The following is a 22,012-nucleotide window of genomic DNA, read 5'->3' on the forward strand; positions in this document are numbered from 1 at the left end:
TGTATCGTAACGGGGATGTAACGTCATTCAAAATGATCAATTTGTGTGTGAAAATTTCAATGTTTCACACATAACTCATATTTACTATGCAGGCCAATAAATTAAAAACGTGACATTGTAGTCTAATCCATGGCTCAATTCAAACAGGATCAAAAAATAATTTGCTTCTCCCCGTTCACTAGCCTAACGTTCATATTTTTTCTGAGTTAAGGTCCCATGAGGTCCACCGGAAGGGGCGGGACTTCGGCTTTCTATAATTTCACACTGCTGACTCTTTTGCTGAGAGGACTAATGCTGTCAGTTTCTATCTTCAAAAGACCTCTCCCCATATCATTTTTGTTTTTCCCTTACTGTGGCATGGATTGACCCTCATACAGCAACACCGTCTCCTGCACCCTGATAGGCGGTTGACTCCTGCAGTGCTCTGAAGACGCCAGTAGGTGATGATAGAGAGCGGTAGAGCTTTATTGGCTTCAAAGGTGTGTGAGTGGCAAGGTTAAAACATAACACTAATGGCCTACTTTTATATATTTTACAACATTTAGACTTGTAAATGTGTCTTAGATAAATAAGACGACCTGTCAGACATTATGATATACTTTTCTTGAATAACTTTTATTAAAGTGAAAAGGCAAACATGTAGCCGGAGGAGTCATACTGTTATTAGTGGCAGAGGCTCTCACAGGGGTCATGTGAAGTTAATATTGATCCAATGTAATTTAATTTAATAAATTCATTCTCATATTTGAAGAGATCAATAAAGGCTCCAACCAACAGTTTGACCTGTTGTGTGGGTTTCTCTGATTCAACCTTCTTGCAGGTTTTTTAAGGAATTTATAAGCCAAATAAAACAAGCATTCACAACACATAATAAGAAGAATTTCAACAGAACATTTTAAATTCCTTGTGCAAAAAAAAAAGAGAGAAGCTGGCAGTGTAACTTAGACCCAGAGTCCAAATAGTGCAGATTCTAAATGGTCTCTTCTTATTCAGGGACTGAGAAATCCTTTTATTTTTATTAGACTCCTTTTTAATTTATTAGACACTAAACACCCGCGCTTCCTCATCCTTCCGAGAGATGACGCTAGAATCAAAAGACAAATTCAAAATTGGGGGGTCTCCAGCTCTGCCTGTGTCACATGGAAGCACAGTAGCTGAGCCGAGGGGATGCGAGTACAGATGGAAGGGGCTTGAGGGATTGTGGAGGAGAAAACCTGGAGATAACACTGGAGAAAGCGGCAGCATCAGCAGCAGCGGCGGCGGCGGCGGCAGCACACGAGCAGGTTAGACACTTCCCAGCCTCCCTTCTGGCTGGGGAGCAGAGGCGCGCGGACGGGGCGCACAAGCGGGTCATCGGGCGCTTAAAGGATGTCACATGCAATATGCTGCATTCCTGTTTTCTGAAGCCCAAGAAAGCAAAGTGCTCGCCTTTGATTGATTATGCTCGCGGGGAGCGCCTGGTCCGAGGGGAAGCAGAAACTAAATGAAGCGACCAGGGTTGATGCTGCGCCTCCCAAAATCTCTGAGCTGAGTGAGTACAGGGTTATAGCGCAATGCTCTGTACCCGTGGCTATGTGACAGGCTGGAGGGAGGAGGGAGGAGGGAGGGGGGGGTCATGCATATGTGCCTATAGATTCAGCTCGATAAGCTGCACACGCAGTTGGTACACAGCATCTTTTATTCATCCAGGACATGTAACCCACCGCTGCCTGTTTTTGTCTTTCCTTCTTTGTGTTCGCCCTGCCCTTTTCTTCATCTCCACTGGTCATACATTTAACACACAGACACGTGTGCACCCACCTCAGCGTTACTGCATTGCCTTTTTGTGATTTAAAGCCCCAAATGAACGGATTCATCAGAGAACTTCATTGTGATTTGATGAGAGGAAGGCGCAGGAAGCCTCCAATCATTTTTGTTTTCTGTGTGGTATCCCTGCTGACTCTGAAGCATAAAGATAATTAACGTTAGACCTTCCGTTAACATTTGAAGCCCCCCCCCACACCCCTCCTCCCTCGCTCATAAATAGGGGGGTGTGGGGAACTGGCTTTGTCGTGTAAGTTGCCAGCTAACCTCAGGGACACAACATCCTTTACCATCCTCACTTTGATCTGGAAATGAATCGGAAACGCTTTGATGATTAGGGGAGAAGAAAAGAAGGAGAAAGGGAAAACCCTGTGTTGCTACAGGCTTAATGAAACAATGATAAAAGCACAGTGCATCATGCCTGAAATTCTTCATGTATAGCCTCCTCCTGCACAGGCATTTTATTTTACCCATCTTCACAGCCTGCATGGTTTTGTGTCTGAGAGCCGGCAACATTTTGAGGTTTGTAACCTGTTGTCAGCATCACTGCAGTTGGAGGTGTCAGAGCCCAGAGGTGCGGCGAGCCGGGCAGCCAAACCGTCACCCCAGCGTGAGATTGATGCCTGCTGAGTGGGTGCCATCATGAGCCACATACATACTTACATACATAGGCTACATACATACAACCTCCACAGATATAGGCTACACACAAGCCTTCATGGAGGATTTCACTAAATAGATCCACAGTGTAAAAACCATGATGATGATTTCCCTTTTTAACTTTCAGCACCTCTCTTGTTGTTTCAAAGCTGCTGTAAAGGATGTGAATCATCTCATCACAAGACATTATTCTGTATAATTTGCTGTGAATAATGTCAGGCGGTGTTTGTATCAGCGGCAGCGTTGCCCAGATAAAGACAGAGCCTCAGCTTTCTTCCTCACGGGGGCTTGGTTAATCGTTGTTGCAAGCAAACATTTGACCTAATTCACATTCTCACACAATAGCTCTCTCCTCTCTCCCCCATCTCTCTCTCTCTCTCTCTCTCTCTCTCTCAACACACACACACACACACACACACACACACACACACACACACACAGCTGTTATTTGTGTCACACAGAGGGTGATGGTTTTGCTCCACTTGAACTCCCAGGTGGTTTATCAAAACCTGAGCAGATTCGGCAGAGAGTCCACTGCTGGCTGGCTGGGTTAGTGGAGAGGAGCTCCAGTATTATTAATAATGAACACATGTAATGTAGTGCATGTTCCTAGAAAATTAAAATCCGACTGGTATTTATTGCAACACTGTAGGGCGAAATGTGTCCCTTAGAAAATGCTTTTTATGAGGATAACACAACAGATTTCCATGTTTGACTTTTGTGCCGTAAGCAGAAACCATAAATTTTTTTTTTTTTTATTGTTTTTAAGAGTTGGAGTAGCATTTATTTTGTTTGACAAAAAGACAAATTGATGTGCTGTTTTTTTTCTGAAATTTGATCTCATTGGTCAAATGTTTCACCCAGCATGTTTCCTTTAAAGATTGAGATGTTGAGATTGGATCAAAGTTAACAGGTGATATGTTCATTCAATCAGTAATCCAGGACTCCAACTAATGGTTATTTTCTCCAATAATCGATTAATAGTGCTCAAGTTGATAGAATCTAAAACACCAGAGAACAGTGAAATATTTCAATCACACGTTTCCCAGAGCCCAACGTGACGTCCTCAAATGTCTTATTTTGTCTGAGGAACAGTTGGAAATCTGAAGCAAATCTTTTTTTTTTTATATAATAAGACAAGAGATGCAACACATTTCTTAAATTTGAGAAGCTGGAACCATCAGATAGAATCGTGTATTGATTAGTCAATCAAAAGAACATTAATTGGCAACTATTTTGATAGTCGATTAATCGTTTAAAGCTACATTGTGTAAGAATTTCACCCATCAAGCGGGGAAATTGTATATGACAACCAACTGAATGTTACTTTGTAGCCCCTCCCATTCCGAGCGCGTTTTAACTCCTACGGTGCCAAGATTCGTCCGTTCTGTATATTGTACGAGATTAATAGTGTAAGGCAAAGTTTACAGCGTAGGCTACATATTTTTCTCCGTGAGCAGAGTCAGAGATCAGTTGATGCGACGGAGGTGCGAGGGAAAGCTAAAGGAGGAGGGAAGTAAGGTAAAGAAAAACCAAAAGACAGAGCCGGTAGCAGTGGATCGGTGAGACCTCCTAGGCAAAGAAAAACTAAAGAGACACTCTCCAAAGATGACGAGGCGACTCCATTACATGTCCTCGAGAATAGGTGTGATCCTCCATCTTCAACAGGCTTTCAAATCTGCCGGCAGTCACGAGTAATCTCCCAGCTGGCAGTCGTCACGGTGCCACTGAGTTTAAAAGCGCGAAAGGCGGAGGTATGTCCCTCTTTGGCTAATGTATTTTAAAGATGGAGGCACAACATGGCTGCCGCCATTCGAGCGACTTGCTCGTATGTATTCTGAATGATTCTGAATGGCAGTTTCTACGCTTACGAGAATACTTTGATTAGTTGATGGAAGTAATTACACATGAATGAGCACATATTTGTGAAAGAACAAAGGGAGTTTTGCTAAGAATCAACTCCAAAAATGACACAATGGAGCTTTAAGTCATCCATTCTCTGGTTTTCCAGCTTCTCCAATGTGAGGATGTTCTGCTTGTCTCTGTTTTCTATCATTATAAACTGAATACATTTGCCGTTTTTAATTGTTACTTGTAATTCATCGATCAATTATGAAAACAATCAACAGATTAATCAATAAGCCCTATCAGATTTTAATAATTTAGCTTGAAAAATGACTTAAACAAGTCATCATCAAAATAATTTTCTGTTCATCAGCTAATTGTTGGCTAATCAGCTCTATAGTCGTCCACATTGCAACTGTTGTGACCCAAACTTTCATCCATTCATTCACCTGTACCCAACATAATGTCTGTACAGCTGTAATGATTAGTTGATTAGTCGATTGACAGACAAAACAATTGGACGGCACCTATTCGAAAATGGATTACTCGATTTTTTAAGTAAAAATTACAAATGCTTCCCAATTCCAGCTTCTCATTCCTGAGTGTTTACTGCTTGTCTTTTATCTTATGTGATAGAAAATACAATATTTTTTTAATATTTTACACTGTTGCTCAAACAAAACAGCAAATTTTATGTTGGTTTCCAGTGTTTCATGAACCAAATGATTAATCCAAAAAGTAATTGGCAAATTAATCAATAACAAAAATAATCACTAGTCTCCTGTGTGTCCACTGGCACTAGAAGAGAAGAAATAGAAATCTGTATATTTTATATGCAGCAACATAATATAAGCTCAAACTAGCTTTCAGAGCTTTCAAACATTTACAGGCTTTATTTGCTAAAATGTTGTTCCAAAGATGAACTTTTATTTTGTTTATATTTTACTTTACTTGGTTTATGACCAAAGTAATGCACCGATCTGACTTATTAGTCCCGATACGATACCGATACCTGGGTTTTGGGTATCGGCCAATACCGAGTCCCGATCCAATATGTTGTATAAACAAGCTGTATGGCTCACTGTGTGGACGTGACGGGATCGTTTTCCTATGTGTAAGGCAACATCAGACCTGACTTAAACATTGCTAGCAAACAAATACATAGATATACATTTACGAAATTCTTATTTATTATTCAAATAATAAATTGTGAACCAGCAACTTGGTAAAGAATCTTCAAAATTAACAGGAGTTAAAATTCAAGTGTATACATTTTAGATGCAGCAACAAATTGGTCAACACTGAATTGAATAGATTGGCCGCATTGTCACGATAAACCAGCTATTTTAGACCGATTTTTGGCCCGATATTTGCATTGTTGCATCCCTACATGCAATGCATGTGATTCAGTAAAGAAACCAGATTTTAATGATCGCTGATGCTCCAGTTTCCTCGCCATACGGCCCCCCCTCTCAGTGTAAGTGGCCTTCTGTTCTGTGATACACGGCCAGGGCAACACCTGGCAAATATACAGCTGCAGGTATTTGCTGGTAGTTTGTAACGAGCACACTGAGCGCCACAGGCAGATGGGAGGGGGGGTGGGGGTAGGGGGGGGGGCTCTCTGTGGCTTACGGAGAGGGGCTTTGTTTAGCAGAAAAATCAGCCAGGGAAGGGCCATTTCTTGCTCTTGCTCTAAGCGCTACGTCCAATTGGTTGGCTCGTGTGAGGCAGCTCTAGGGCCAGAGATTACACTGCAGTGCTGAGGCGTCACTCTGACTGAACACCGCAGGCGGAGGCAGGGGGAAAGAGGGACAGAAGAATGGGTAGGGAGGTGAGGACACACTCAATGAGACAGGGAAGGGGAAGGGAGGCCGGGAAACCTTGTTGGGAAATGTGACAGCCTCCTCTCATCATCTGCTTTCAGCGTCTTCAAACACCTGCCACAGGACTCCCACGCATGTCTTCCTCCCCTCCTCTCTCTCCTTTCTTTTCTCCACACCTACACCTTTCCCCCTTTCTTCTCTCTCATTACCCTCTCCATCTCCACTCCTTGGCTCTGTTGTCAAATCAGCACAGATATAATTACACTGACACAACTGTGAATTAAGCAAGCATTGCCTCACAGGTTCTTTAAATCCACCATAATATTTCAGACTCACTCAGGAAGTGTTCTGTTGAAGGTGCTGGATGAATTGGTAGCATTTAAAGCAGATCTGTGAAATCTTTGACATGTTTGCTGGCTGCTGTTAAAATACCCAAAATAGTTTTGACAGACATGCTGGGAAAACGTGTTTGATGCTCTTTAGACATGCTCAAAGAAGTATGTAATTATGTTGGATATTTAGTGTTGTAAAAATATTAGGCATGCACTATTCAGAAAATTTCACGACTCGATTCAATATTGATTTTTAGGCTCAAGATTCGATTCAAAATCGATTTTCGATTCAAAAACGATTCTCAATTAAAAAAATGATCCACAGTATGTAAATGTAGTTACTTTTCCCATGCGATTGCAGTAGACATACAATTTAAAAGAAAAGAAACACAACAAATTAAATGTTGTTTGATATTACTTTATATGTCTTCATACAAAAATTAAAAAAATGTGCAACTAAAAACTGCAAAGTGCCAAGCTTTGGCCAGCTTTCAAATACATTTCATTCAAGTATAAAATAAAACTGTTAAATAAAAAGAGCTTTTCATTTAGAGTTCGGTGGAAGTTTAGAGCATTGAAAGAGTGCGTTGGTTGACTGGCATGTTAGGAGGAGGTACTTTAGGTTGTTGTTCGTCCACGTCTTTAATGTTAATCTCCGGGTGATGGCGTACCATGTGAGTTCTCAAGTTTGTGGTGTTTCCAAAATACTTAACTTTCGCTTTGCAAAGCCTGCATATAGCGTGATTCCTATCAAGTTCCGTCTTCCCCTCAAGGTTATAAAAGCCGAAATGCGCCCAAACTCTCGCCTTCAATGAGGATGGAGCAGGCTGAATAATTCTTTCAGTGAGGTTTGCCATTGTTTGCGCTGACTAAACTACTTCTGCTGCACTCGTTCTTCTTTTGATTATAACAAGAGTGCCCAAGCGTCAGTGTGAATTTGACGCAATGCCATCTATGGGAATGGCGAGCTAAACTCATTTCAGTATACACGCCATTACAAAAAAAATTATATATTAATTGATTTTTGGAATTCTATGAATCGATTTTGATCGGTAGAGCTTGAATCGCGATACGAATGTGAATCGATTTTTTTTGCACACCCCTATAAAATATGACTTAGATCGTGTTAATAGTAACTAACGTTGGGTTAATTTGAACCAGGACACAAAGCAGTTGTTTCTGGTCAGGTTGCCTTGAACTTACAAAGAAAACTACAAGCATCGTGCAAAGAACCACCAAGACATCTGTGTATGAAATTTGGTCCAAATTGGATTTCATGCTGAGAACAGTTTGGTTAGTGGCTGGATCTTCTCAAAGAAATGCAAATTACCCCCATATCTGCACAACTTCTGCAGAGTCTGATACACGTTTATCCTGTCTCTGCAGATATAGTGTGAAAGTCAGTCAAAGAATATGCTCTGAATACTTTCGTAGAAAAGAAGAAACATTCACAAAGAAGAAAATAAAAGATCAAGGGGAAAATCCACATAGATTAATCTTTAACATTAAAATAGAGGCAGTGGAGATTAGTGTGCTGACCACTGATATACAGACCACACCCTCTACTGAGTGTGTTAAAGTCTAACTGCAATTAAATTGAATAAGTTTTGTCTGCTACAGCATACATATCTGCTATGTAAATCACTTGTGCTGTGTCAGAAACTAAAAGAGAAAAATGAATTAGTTAGTTAGGGTTAAGAACACACGTCTTATCCTGCACCTTAGCTTGTTGAACGAGCAACCACACAAACATTCACTGTGGAAAAGTGCTCTGCTAATGTCAGTTTGCAGGCTACATAGCTAATTAGCTGTACAGCTGCAGCACATTAAACAACATGTAGCCTAAACATACCTGCAAATGTCCCCTCTGCCTAGTTCCATGCTGGTGTGTGGTCCTGCAAATGCAAGCTACTGTCAGTCAAACACAGACCCGCCCCTCCAGCCAGGTGGGAATGACTGTGCCCTAAATCAGCCGACCCGGACTCAAAGAATATGTGGATAAAACATTAAAGTGTACAACAATCTGAGTGATTAGTATACTTTCAATGTCATTTTATTGACCTATGTTGGACATGTAACTAAAATATAATGAACTCCATCGGAGGACTTTGCGTTAAGACTGACTTCATTTAGCTCAAAGCACCACTGTGTCTAAGTACAGCCACTAGCATGGCTGTAGATGCTTAGTGCTGTCATACAGTCTGTATAGTCAAAACAGTATAAATGTATAGCAACCCTTCTTAATGCTTGGTGTGATTTTTGTTTTTTTCTTAAGGGGGTCCAGAGATGATATGCCACATTTGATGGACATGGTGTACGAGAATTTTAGAAAATTAAAGACAGTGGAAAATAGTGCTACATTTTGGTACGTATGCCAGATTGAGCAGGCAAATCTGTTGGCCATAGATTGGCGAGACAGGCTGACGGCTTTTACTGGTACACAAAACAAAACATACTGTCGTCCTGAACACTTCTAAATATACACATCTTTTTGTCAATAATCAGACTCCAGGGAGTCTTTTATGATAACATATATATGGCTCCACTTGGGTGACAGAAAATGGACTAGATAACAAAAAGTAGGATTTGCATAACTGGCGTGGGTATGGCCTAAATCAGCAGACCTGGTGGCACTCAAGGAATATATGGATAAAACATAAATGTGTGCAATCTGTTCATACATCTTTGTGCGATTTTAGTGGATGAGATCTATCTGGGATAAAGCATAATGAACCCCAAATTAAGTTTACCCAAATAGCAAGGTTATGAACCGACGATTATAGTGAAGAAGAGCGTACCAGAAATTCACGCTTGGGTTGCTTGAATCCTTATTAGGCCTCACTAACTTCACAGATCTCTACTGCAGCGCTAAAGCTAAACTATCTGAGCTGCAAAAAGACACCAACAGTCTTGAGGTGTCCAAGGCTTTGGTTAACCTTCAGAGAAGATACACATGCTTCACCAGAGACAACTTATTAAAGTAATTTGGACTGTGGAGATTAAATTCTGCCTGAAAGGATCTATGTGGAATCTAATACTAAAACAAGTGTCAGATTTGATCATTAGCGAGGAGGATTGAGGATAAGTTTGTCTAAAAGTACAAGATTCATCATGAAGGTTTTTTTCTTTTTCTTTTTGGAAGATAATCTGTCGTTATAAGCTGAATAAATACATGAAAGACATTTGGACAGACAGTTTAGTATCATCATCCCAACAACAACAAGACTTTGGATAAAACCAGGCGGTATGTTTCTCTTAGCCTGCTGCTCAGTCTTGTTGTTGCTGATGGACAAGTGACAAATAAACACACATGAAAACACACTGTCACAGTAGACAGATGGGATGATTTGACAGAGATTAAAAACAGGCTTGTTGTTTGGTCTTTTTGGTGTTTTTTTATTGTTTATTTGAAACATATTTCACTGCCAAATATGAAATGATCTGGCAAGAAGCGAGGGGTAGAGGAGAAGCAAAAAAAGATGTTTCTGTCTGCTCGCTCTGCTTTCACTCGTCTTCTTCAGTTTACTCTGCCTGCTGGCATGTTCAGCTTTGGCTGTGACTCATCGCACCTTCTCAATATGTATGTTTGCTCTTGTTTGAATGGTTCAAACCATGGGAAGTGTGTATTTACACATATGCATTGCAGCAGCTACCTGCAAACAGAGACTTTCAGCGTTCAGATATATATTTTTTTCAGTTATAAAGCAAAGTGTTAATGTAGAATTGTTGGATTACTTTATATATAGCTCACTTTTATGCTTTGCAGACCCAGATACTTGCAAATCTTTGTTGGTGAGCCGGTATGCTGTTGATGTCTATGTAAGTGTGACACAGATCTCAGTAATCCCTCCAACAAGGTAAAGCAGAAGCACATGCCGGAGGCGTAATGTCTGTTCACTTCACTGCTTCAGCGCCGGGTGAGAATTCTCACTTTCCCTCTTACGATACGATACAACTCTTTTTAGTCAGTTTACAATGAAAATTCATTTTGCGTTCACGAGCAGCTCCGCTCAAAAAAAAAAAGAAAAGCAAAATTCACACAGAGGTAGACAACAATTACACATATAGTACAACACATCAACAGCCATGACAAAGAGACATGTTTATGATATCCTCGGATCCAGATCTTAATTGGCAGCACGCTGATTTTTCGAATCTTCTCAAAATGCTGCTTCCCTTCACTGTGAATATTTGACTTCTGGTTCCGCTGCTTTGTTGACCCACTAAATCTTTCGTAAAGGTTAGATCATTTTGTAATTAAGCACCACTCTGTGTCTTCTCGCTGCAGATCCCAGTGAGACCGTGGTACTTCCCTGCGTGGATGAGTTGTAAGGGTGTGAGTGTGAGTGTGTGTGAGAGCAAGTGAGCGTCAGCGCTCCCACATGGCCTCCATGCAGGACGGGCTGAACTTCACGGCTCCTCCCTACGGCAAGGTCCTGCTGCTGGGTGCTATCGCTGCTGCCTCAGCCTTTGTTGTCACTATCCTCATCGTGGTGCTCTGCGTGGGCTGCCAGAGGTGAGGCACGCACGCACGCACACACACGCACGCACACACACACACACTCATTTACACATGTACTCAGATCCTTTACTTAAGTAAAAGTAGCAGTAGCAATACAACAACGTGAAAATACTCCATTGCAAGCATGCATTCAAAATACTTAGTATTCAGATCTTTTACTTAAGAAAAGTAGCAATACTACAGTGTAAAAATACTGTTACAAGTAAAAGTCCTGCATTCAAAATCTCAATCAAGTAAAAGTACAAAAGTATCAGCATCAAAATATACTTAAAAGTAAAAGTATGCATTTTGCAGAATGGCCCATTTCAGATATATTATGTCACTGGATTACAATTATTGATGCGTTAATGTGTAAGCATCACTAATGTTGCATCTTTACTACTTTATATACTGCTGGGCATCTTAATCTACAAAAAATATCTCATTATTTATTAATTTATTTACATTTTGTATTAATAATTTGAATCTGCAAAGTAATTAAAGCTGTCAAATAAATGTAGTGAAGTAAAAAGTGCAATATTTGCCTCTTGGAGTAGTATAAAGTATCTTAAAATGGAAATACTAAAGTAAAGTACCTCAAATTTGTACTTCAATGCAGTTCTCGAGTAAATCTAGCCTCGTGAGACCGTCCTGATCTCGCGAGCTCCAGTTTTCCACTCGCAGATCAGTCTGGCATCTTGAGGCAGAGAAAATTGGGAGCCGTTAGCCAAACGACCGGGCCAATCAGCGTTGGTTTTGAGGTGGGTTAGGTGGTGATAGACCGATGGTTTATCCAATCAGCTAACCAGTATTTTCAGACAGCGGTAGCCGCTCGCTAATGCTTTTTTTCTCTTGGATCCTTCTTTTGGAATATGGTCCGTGAACCTGAAATGTTGCCTTTTATTCCTAAATTCTCGTTACACAAACGGCAAATATCCTTTACCGACATGTTTGCATGCTGAGCTAACGAGCTATGCTTTGCCTGCAGCAGCAGGGGCGGGCTTGTGGTTGTATTTTCATACGCTTCGTGGATCTGATTGGTTGATTTGGCCCGTCTATCACCAACATAGGTGATAGACAGATGGTTCATCCAATCAGCTAACCAGTATTTCCGCCCCTTCCCAAAAGTTCTCCAACGGAAAGTTCCCAGATGGATATGCCGAGCAAATGCGAAGCAATCCATCTGGCGGAGTCAGGTTAGAGTAAATCTACCACCACTGGCACTTACAAACAAATAACTCTCTCTCTCTCACACACACACACACACACACACACACACACACACACACACACACACACACACACACACACACACACACACACACAGTCATAAGATGACTCAGGGGCACACATGGACAGTGACTCAAACTCTCTTTCTCTCACACACACACAGACACACACACACACACACACACACACACACACACACACACACACACACACACACACACACAGTCCATCACTGTACTAAGTGTCAACCTGTGTGACAGAGCGGTTGTGTTTACCACAGGAAGGGGAAGACACACAATGTTCCCGGCGAGGGTGGAAAACACCGTCTCATGGACATGGTAGGTATCAGGCAACACGCTCCTCCATTTTTTTTGTGTTGCAGCAGAGGTTGTTGAAGCAACTTAATTCACCAGGGCACAATATCATTCAGAGGACACCACTTCAGTCTTAATGAGTTGTTTAACTGGCCTTCTCTCTCTCTTTGTGTGTGTTTGTGTGTGTGTGTGTGTGTGTGTGTGTTGTCAGGGTATACTCAGGCAGTCGAAGCTGCGCTCCATCAGTAAATCAGACACTGAGATGAACAAGATGAACTGCAATGGCAAAAGTAAGTGCATCTTTCACATACAAATCCTGAGCTGTGCTGTACTGTACCTCGCTGTCTCCTTAATGAAATCAAACAGCCTGGTCATGTTTTTAGCTACATGACAAAGCACTTTTTGCATCATATAAGGGAATTCTTGAAGAATTGAAGTTTACAGTTTTTCTCATCCACATGAGCATGCAGTTGTGGAAGAAGTACTCAGATCCTTTACAACTAAAAGTAGTATTCCACAGTCTAAAAATACTCCATTACAAGTCAAAGTCCTGCATTCAGAATGTTACTTAAGTAAAAGAACAGAAGTATTATCAGCAAAATGTACTTAAAGTATGAAAAGTAAAAGTACCTATTATGCAGAATGGCTCCTTTCAAAGTATAATACAATATTTTAATCTGTATAATAATTCTGTTTTTAACATGTAAGACCAATGTGGAGCATGTTTTAGATACTTTGTATACTACTGAGTAGAATAGTGGTATAGATTACTGCAGCATACTGCATCAAAGTGTCATATAACTGTAGAGATAAAAGTACAATATTTCCCTCTGAAATGTAGTGGAGTAGAAGTATCAAGTGGCATAAAATAGAAAATACTTAAATAAAGTACAAGTTTGTCAAAATTGTAATTAAGTACAGGACTTGAGTAAAAGCCTCAGAAGAAAGAGTCATTTTGCCGCTTATTTTAAAGCATGAAAATCATAAACAGTGGAGATACAAGGTTTTCACCCAACAGAATCACTATAGTCTGTGAATTGGCGAAAACGGAAAATCAATCGGAAAATTAAGCAGCAGATAAATGACAAGTAACCCTAGTATGTTCTGATTTGGCTCGTCCTCATAATAAATGGCTTGGAGTCCAAAAAAACAACAGATAATATAAATAAACATTTAGGTCACCGCACACTTTCCTCCACGTGCTCCGTGTCTGATCCGGCCTTAAATTCATGTAAAACCATAAATGCAATTTACCCTAAAACAGAATTCACATTACCTTCACAACTCAGCCTTATTCCACTGGACTGATCAAGCTTGATTTATGGACATGCATCTCTTTCTCTCTCAAAGACAGAAATCAGAGAGCCAAGACAAGTCCTGGAGCTCCATCACTGACAGTCAACAGGGAACTGTGTTTGTGGGCACAGTGACAGTAGCCTGAGAGGGTTTGAAGAAATATAAGCATATGTCCTGTTTCCACTGCAGTGGAATGAAGTCAATTTGGACGCGTTTTCTCAAAACATCTACGTCAGTTCCCAGTTCACTGTCAGCTCCAGATTTTCTCTCTCTACCAGCGAGAGATTTATTCATGTTCACAAATGTTTGTTCAGTACAAGAAGAGCAAACGTATGCGAGTTCTGTTTTATGGTGGGCACCGGCCTGTTTGTGCCATTCAGAGGCATCTAAAAAGAAAGGTACGGACCTTCTGCTGCTGCCCAGCAGGTCTAACTCTGACCTTCGTTCTCAAGGCAGGCAGCTTCCCCAGATCCCCTCCGGGACTGGAGAGGACGGAGAGCACACTTACTCTGAAGTGGGCCGAAGCTCTTCCACCACACGTACTGACGATGCCCTGTACGCCATGGTAGGCAGGGCCGGGCAGACGGACACCCCGGCTCCCCCGGCAGTCCCCGCCAACACCCCGGCGCCCCCAGACCCAGACGGCGACGTGGAAGGAGGGCTACCCGAACCCGAGGCCCAGGTCATGTCTCCCCCTCACCCTCCGGAGACGGCCGAGTACGCCTGCGTCAGGAAGCTGAGGAAGGCCGACAAGGCACCCCAAAAGAGGGACAGCGGGACGGATATGGTGGAGCCGCCGGTGCCGCCTCCACGACACGCCCCGCCGTCACATCCCGCCCCTCCTCCACCGCACCCCCATAGCACAAAGTTGCCCCGTAGAAATGTGGATGCCTTCAACGTCCCTGCGTTCCCAAAGGTTGGTAGAGGAACTCTTTTTTTTCTTTTCCATCTGATTAAATTAAATTGTTTAAAAAACAGTTATTGAGCTTTACATGTCATACATTCAATACGTAGTACAGTAGTGAAAAATATCTTCCCACGAGGACGTGGTGCACTTACTAATAGCTTTTCTCTAGCACTTTCAGCTGCATCTCATCTCCATGACAACTGGGCAAACTCCATACGCTGATGAAGACCATGAGATGCAGTTGAAAGTGGAAAAGCTAGTAAGTGGACTTTATGTTAAGATTGTTGAAGTAAAAAATATATAAGTTGTTTTACTGGGTTGAACTGGTTTTAACATTGTGTTATTTAGGATTCGTGTAAGTAACTTTTTAACCTTTAGAGCAGATTATTTCAGGCGAGAGATTATTTTTTATTGGTTGTAAGGATTAGATTAAGTCTTTAAATTTGATTATTTTCATGGGAAGGGATTAAATAAAGGGCAGAAAACATGTAATAAAAGAACTATTCATATAAATAGGAGAACCTTTCTCACATAAAGTCAGTGGCCTTGTACTTGATGCCACTCAAAACAAAGGCAATAACAACACATCTTCTTTGTGTTCGGCCTAGACGGCATCATCTGGTAATGTTGTAAAGGATTCAGTTTTATGGGCTGAAGGAAGTGAGGAAGTGAAAACCTGAGGGGGAGATGAAGTTCACAAGTTAAGTTAGGTTGCTCTCCAGAGGTCTGAGTGGAGTGGCAGATGAGATCAGCCTTGTGCACTGACTTTACTGGAAGGCCCTAAAAGTGTCTATTATCCACATTATTGGTGAGGCTCTCTGGATGGAACTGTTGGTCTGTTATTCAGTCAGTCCAGCACTATTGGATGGATTTCCATTAAGTTCAGTACAGACATTCATGTTCCCCGCAGGATGAATCTTAATGACTTTGGTGATCCCCTGACTTTTCCTCTAGCGCCAGCATGAGGTTGACATTTGTGGTTTAAATGAAATGTCTTAGCAACCATGGGATCGGTTTAAATGTGGTAAAAGTATTCATACTGCCCTCAGGATGAGTTGTGAGAACTAAAATTTGCCCAATACTTTTATGGTTTATGACCAAGTTCCTGCTAAAATAATGACAGTCCCATCAGCCTCAGCTCAGTACTTTGGGGTTAGCAAAATGTTAAAATGCTAAACTGAGATGGTGAACATGGTGAACATTGCCACTGTGATCATGCAAAGCACAACTGTGCCCGAGTAGGCTGGTGTCTCACAGAGCTGCTGGCGTGGCTGCAGACTCGTAGCAGGCGTTCAGACTGAAAACAGCCCTGTGTTAACAAAACGCAAGGCTGCGCTGGAACGGATCCATAAATTTGAAGGCTTAAAACACTGCACAGCGCTTTATAAGTTTATAACTCTGGAAAGTTATCACAATATCCCAATTTTTCTTTTTTACTTGTGGTCGTGATGGTTGCTTGGTAAGCTGTAAAAATATAGCTTTGGAATTACACAGTAATCTACCAGTAATGTACGCTTGTACGTTTGATTCACTGCGGCGCCTAGCCAACTTTTTTTTCCTGCTGCGTTGTCGTACTGGCCTCAAGGGGGCGCCGTTTTATCACGCAGGACTAGAGTTGGTCTTAGTCTTGTTTAAACAGGGTCTTTGTGTCTCAGTTTGGTGTGAAAAGTCTCTCCGAGATCTTCGTTTTGATTGTTAGGCTCAGGTGTTTGTTGCCGTCTGTATTGACATGTGTAACAAACGTCTTTAAAATGAATGTTACGTGTGTAGCTCTTTGTCAGCATCGGCATGACACATTAATATTCAGCCTGTCGTCCAGGTACAGCGGAGCTGCAGAGGATCTCCACGGTTGTAATCGTGCCAACGCTGCAGTTTTCTCTGCACACGGCTTCACCAGGTCATGTTAGCACTTCTGTAGACATTTGACTTTGAAGTCCGGGCAATGAGATGTGTTCCATTTGTCTTAGAGTTCTTGGTGATAGTGGGATATTTGTGCTCTCAACGGTGTCACCACTTCCATATGTTGGCAGCAGCAGGAGTGTAGGCAGGCTGTCTGCCTTTACTGTGGGCATAAAGGCTTTGTGCTCCCCTCCAGGTGACAGTGGGAGACCATTTGCTGCCCTGCGTGAGGTCAGCAAGGTTGTGCTGTCTGCTGTGACCTGAGTTCAGTAACACACACAGGTCACAGGCTTACATGTGTACGCTGTCTGCTCGCAGGGCTGTTCACCACTAATGTTCTTGTGGATGACGCAACATGTTGAAATTGAGTCATCCAGAATATAAGCTCCTCGCGTTACAACCTTCACCTGCAGAGAAAATCTATTTATTACTGTGTGAAGTAAACCTAATACATTTCTAATGCCCTCTCTTTGCTACAAAAAAAGTATTTAAAGAGGTTAATTTGTCTTTGATGAACATTGTCCATCGTCCGTTCTGTTTTTAAAATGCTATTTTTTTATATTCACAAATACTCACAGAAGATGAACATGTGACGAGCTCTGCCCCGATTTTTTGTTCTGTTGACAGGAAGTGATGTTCATGGGCAACGGAGAGCAGTACATCTGGAAGCCTCCAGAGGAGGAGGAGATGCTCATGCACCAAACTAAAGCCCTGGGACCACTAAGTGCTCACACAGTGGAGAATATACAACCGGCTGCCACTGTGGTGAGCCAGGACTTTTCAGTCTGTGTATCAACCTGGTTTATTTGTGAAGTTGCTGTGTTGAAGCTCCCTGTTCCCCATGTCCCCCTAAACCTATGATTATAGGTAGCTTTAATATTAGACAAAACACTTTTACAGATTGATTTACAGTTTCCATATTCTGTATCTGCTGGACCCAGGACTTCACTCAAGTTATTTATCTCTATTAAATGTATTTAATCCAGCATCAGGTTGTGCCTCTCATGTACAGTATTACGCATTTGATCAAAGCATTTGTTTTGTGAAAAATAAATGCCAGGTGATCTTTTAAAACCCAGAAGGTTGTTTAACAAAAGTACTTTCTTGAAGGGATCTTGAAAAATCCTCAAAGAGACATTCAGTCCACTGCAAAATAAAGACGGTAGTCAGAAATGACACGTCCTTGCTCAGTTTGTACAATGTAAACCAAAATATAATAGCTGTGTTATCATTTATCACTATCACATAGGCCTGTTGATGTTTTTCTTGTATAACAAGCAAGGTGACATAAAGAGTCTTATCGTCCAGCAGACAGAATATTTTAAAAGATTAAAGGAATTATTCTATTTCTTGGAAATAATGCTTATTTACTTTGAAATAGAGAGTTAGAAGAACGTGTCTGTCCATTAAATATGAATTAGCTTAGCTTAGCATAAAGACTTGAAACAGGGGGAACAGCTAGCCTGGCTTCGTACAAAGGTATCTTAATCTGCCAACACACATTATACCTCGTTTGTTTAATTTGTAGCAAAACCCATTAGCTATTTCCTCTGGTTTCCAGTATTTATGCTAAGCTAAGCTAAGCTAACTGGCTGCTGACTTCAGCTTCATATTTAACATACAGACATGCATTGATCTTCTCATGATTTAACTTGTCAAAAAAGTTAATAAGCGCGTTTCCTTTTTCTTTCAAGCCTTTTTTTTTTTACAGTCTAATCTCAGCGACGTCTTGTTTGACCGCAGGTGGCTGAGATGTACTCCAAGGTGTGTAAACCAGGAAAGAAGAAGAGATCCGTGCCGGGGTCTCCTCCAGCCAATCCTGGCTTCCGGACCTTGGGTCGCGGAGACCGGGACCGAGACCGGGACGGGGGGTTTAGTGTAGTGGTCAAACCCCAGACGTGGGCCCTTCAAGAGGGCAAAGCAGTGGGAGGGCCCCTGGTAGACCACTGCTACGAGTCCATTGGGACAGAGGAGTGCGATCTGGCCTATGAGAACATGGAAGGTGGCGGCGCCTGGAAGCGAGAGAGGCCCCCCAACACGTGTGCCACCCTGCGGCCGAGGAGGAAGAAAGCCCAGCAGCCCTTGCAGCAGCAGCAGCCCCCTCCCCCGCCGCCCACACAGCAGACCCCCAAGTTACAGCACCTGCCCGCCAAAGCCCTGCTGCTGCCGGGGGAGAACCTGTACGAGAGCATCGGCGACCTGAAGCAGGGCTCCGCCACCTCGAGCACCACCACCATCTTCACTTTCAACGACGGCATGGAGATGTATGTGACAGGGCTCTGAGGCGGCAGCTGCACTGTGACCCCTATCCTTCCACACAAGGAGCTGAGCTAACACCACAAGGAGTGACGGCTGAGCCCCTGTCATGCTCACCCACACATACTGTTTACATTCAAGTCATAACGTCATGCCTCTCACAGGCCCACGAGGCCTCGGGGCAATAATGTTGATCTGTTATGACCTGGGCTGAACACAAAGTCCAATCTAAAAACCTTATAAGGAATCCAAAGGTAGTGAATAATAAATGAGCACAAGACCATCGTAGAGCAGTCTGCAGGTAACAGTAGCACTTCTATTTTACTGATACATATGTGCAAAGCACAATAAAGTAAAAAGCCTAAATTCTTCCTCAATTCTAGCGGGTAAAAATAGTCCTAGCAGGACTCTTATCAGGGGAAAAAGGCACAGCGTTGTGTGTAATCTTTTGGTAGCACTTATCATGAACAGGCCTTCCCTGTAGTTGGTCAAGATGCGATTCAGGACGGAATTAAAATGGTATAAAGGAATGAATTACTAATCAAAATTCTTGAACGCTCAGGGACCGAGAGAAACAATTATGAGAGTATTATAATAAAAACTGCACACATTTTGCATTCCTCCTAAAAGCTTCGACTAATTTAGACTATCATTATGTTGACAAACCGACCAGATACTTCCCTCCGTCATGTTTCATCTTACATGGACTGAACACTGTCTCCACTGCCGTCTGTAAATGAAGTGTTTTACTTTGTTGATCCTGTTTCTGCACTTTGCCTGCTACAAGTTGCATGCTAAAAAAAAGGGGAAAAAACTAAACAAAAAAATAAGCACTGTCGTGTGGTATCTCTATATGAATTTTTTTTTTTTTCTATTGTCGTTGGTTGTTAATTTTTTTTTTTTGTGTGTGTGTTGCTTTATTATTCTGTAGCGCTCAAAGCCAGTTAGATTAAGGATGTCTTTGGCTCAGTGGGACTCTATGCAGCAGAGAGGAGTGATTATTTTCTCTCAGCACACACACAGTACCGATGAAACAAGACTAATGAGGACTGCTCGAGTCCAAAAGTTGGAGACAGCCCACTCAACCCCCCCCCCCCCCTCCCCACCACACACACACACACACCCCTCTCTGCTCAGTCCTCACTCACATCTGTCGCTGCCTTGTGGTCATATAAATCTGCTTGGGTTTCACCATAGTGCAGCTTGGAAAGTAGAACTGATGTGTATTAGCAAACGCCATGTCCCATCATCACTCCCTCCTCTCTCTGTTATCAGTGTTAAAAATATTGCAGAAAAGACAAAAATTGTGAAGCAAATGGTTTTGCTTAGCAGCAGAGCATCACCCCGAGACCCCCATAAAATTTACACCCAAATCCTGGACAATAACGATGATTTCATTTGACCAAATATCCCCATCAAACAATGTGATTATACTGTATGTTGATGCAATGTGTATGTACATTACAAAAGAGAAAGAATAATAAATATATCATCAGTGTCAAGAAATCTATCTTTTTCTATTATGTTTAATTGTGTTTTGGAATGACTTATCTTGTGACACAAACTGCGAAAAACAGCTGCAATGTAAATTTTTAGTGTATTCTGTTTGTTGTTTTTGAAGCCATGAAGCTACGGTGTGTTCTTGGAAAGCCCAGCTAAGTTAAATGTGGCAGCTAATGTTGTGTGTTTGCTATTCAGACTACAGGGTCTTGTACTCAAAAAGCGTGTAATTAAGTGCTAAAGTGCAAAAGATTGTAATGTTTTATATCAAGATTACTATTCATGAAATGTCAGTCAAGTTTATACTTTTGTAATAAAGTGGCACTTTAAAAACAAGATGTTTCATCTCATAGTGTCAAGTTATTCAAATTTGAAAGACAGCAGATTTTGCTGAGTGACGCTGAACACGACCTTCTCTAAAAAACTAAATATCACCAAGAGTTCACTTTGCCGTCTACTACAGGAGGAACAAAGACTTTTTTTTAAATTCAAACATTTTCTTTTGAAAAAGCTGCCTGTAGATTAGCGTCTTCAGCTCTATAAAAGGAAAGATCTTAACATATGCACTTATAATCGTAGGGTCAAATTAATAAAATGATTTAAAAATGTATTATTATTTGATATCTAAGGCTGCTTGTTTCTTTTGTCCCTTGCCTCTTTTGTGTACAACCTTTACATCTACATTTCACATAGTGTGTATGTGCATGTGTGTGTTGTGTGTGTCTGAGTAGCCTTCTCGTGTGTGTTTTTTTTCTTCTGTGAGAATGTGTGTTCACATGCACATGTGCCAGAGTAGCGGGGTCTGCGTCTCAGTAGCTGTGGAGGGGTGCAATGGGGGGGGAAGGAAAAAAAAATAAAAAATAGGTCACCCCTTAAAACAAAAAGCTTGCAGTCAACATCGCAACCGTCTGCTGAATTTTCATTGGCGGACTTGTCTCCATGGTAACAGGTTAACCTTGAGGCAGTAGTCACATGGGCGAGCGAGTCTTCTGCTGTCTTGGAGAATACAGCGTGCGTCGTGTGACATCCGTGATCACAGTGTCACCCGCTCGGTGAGGAGCAGCCCAAAACAAACGTGTAGGAGAGGAGATGCTGTCGGTGGGGAGATGATCCAACGTTCACAGCTTTATGGGATGTGTTCATCTCACTGTGAGGAGCATGAATGACTGAATAAATACATGAATGAGTCTTGCCAGATTCATTGTAGGTACACAACAAGGGAAAAGACTCCAGGATCAGAGACTGAGCATTTAAGGTCATAAAATCATTATTATTACCAACGGATCACGAGGCGTGTTCGTGTTCGGAGTAAACTATGTGAACAAACTGGGAGGGGGGAAAGGGGGGACCTAGGGAGGCTTAAGGTTTTTATTGCTTGTTTTGTAACGCTGAAATCACATTAATATCATTATCTCACATGTTTGTAACTGAGCTTTAACACCCTGTATTCTGCACCAGATCAAATCGGTCAAACCATGAACAAAAAGGATGTTTCCATGACTGCTAAACTGCCATTCATTGCACCAAATATCACCATATTTTAACTTGTATAAATGAGGTGATTCAGGTGAGGCCGTATGCATTCTTCTGTACTGTGAAGCCACAGTGATTTCTCAAAGGGACATGCTATAAATCACACGGAGAGA

At 41.8% G+C, this 22,012-nt stretch overlaps 1 protein-coding gene across 1 annotated transcript; it reads left to right on the forward strand.

The window, feature by feature from the left end:
- The first annotated feature begins 1,457 nt into the window (after positions 1–1,457).
- On the forward strand, positions 1,458–18,893 carry si:dkey-70p6.1 (uncharacterized). Its single transcript, XM_028584127.1, has 7 exons — positions 1,458–1,531; positions 10,752–10,979; positions 12,475–12,532; positions 12,720–12,753; positions 14,185–14,720; positions 17,238–17,375; positions 18,354–18,893. The coding sequence occupies exons 2-7, from the start codon at positions 10,846–10,848 to the stop codon at positions 18,891–18,893; spliced, it is 1,440 nt and encodes a 479-aa protein (XP_028439928.1). The 5' UTR covers positions 1,458–1,531; positions 10,752–10,845.
- Positions 18,894–22,012: the final 3,119 nt, after the last annotated feature.

Source organism: Perca flavescens, chromosome 7, assembly GCF_004354835.1.
Source record: "Perca flavescens isolate YP-PL-M2 chromosome 7, PFLA_1.0, whole genome shotgun sequence".
NCBI lineage: Eukaryota > Metazoa > Chordata > Actinopteri > Perciformes > Percidae > Perca > Perca flavescens.

Bases quoted from the DNA above. Each gene is read 5' to 3' on its own strand.
- si:dkey-70p6.1 (XM_028584127.1), top strand. From the start codon at position 10,846: ATGGCCTCCATGCAGGACGGGCTGAACTTCACGGCTCCTCCCTACGGC. The intron at 12,533-12,719 runs GTAGGTATCAGG...GTGTGTTGTCAG, and splicing joins AACACCGTCTCATGGACATG to GGTATACTCAGGCAGTCGAA. The intron at 17,376-18,353 runs GTGAGCCAGGAC...GTTTGACCGCAG, and splicing joins TACAACCGGCTGCCACTGTG to GTGGCTGAGATGTACTCCAA.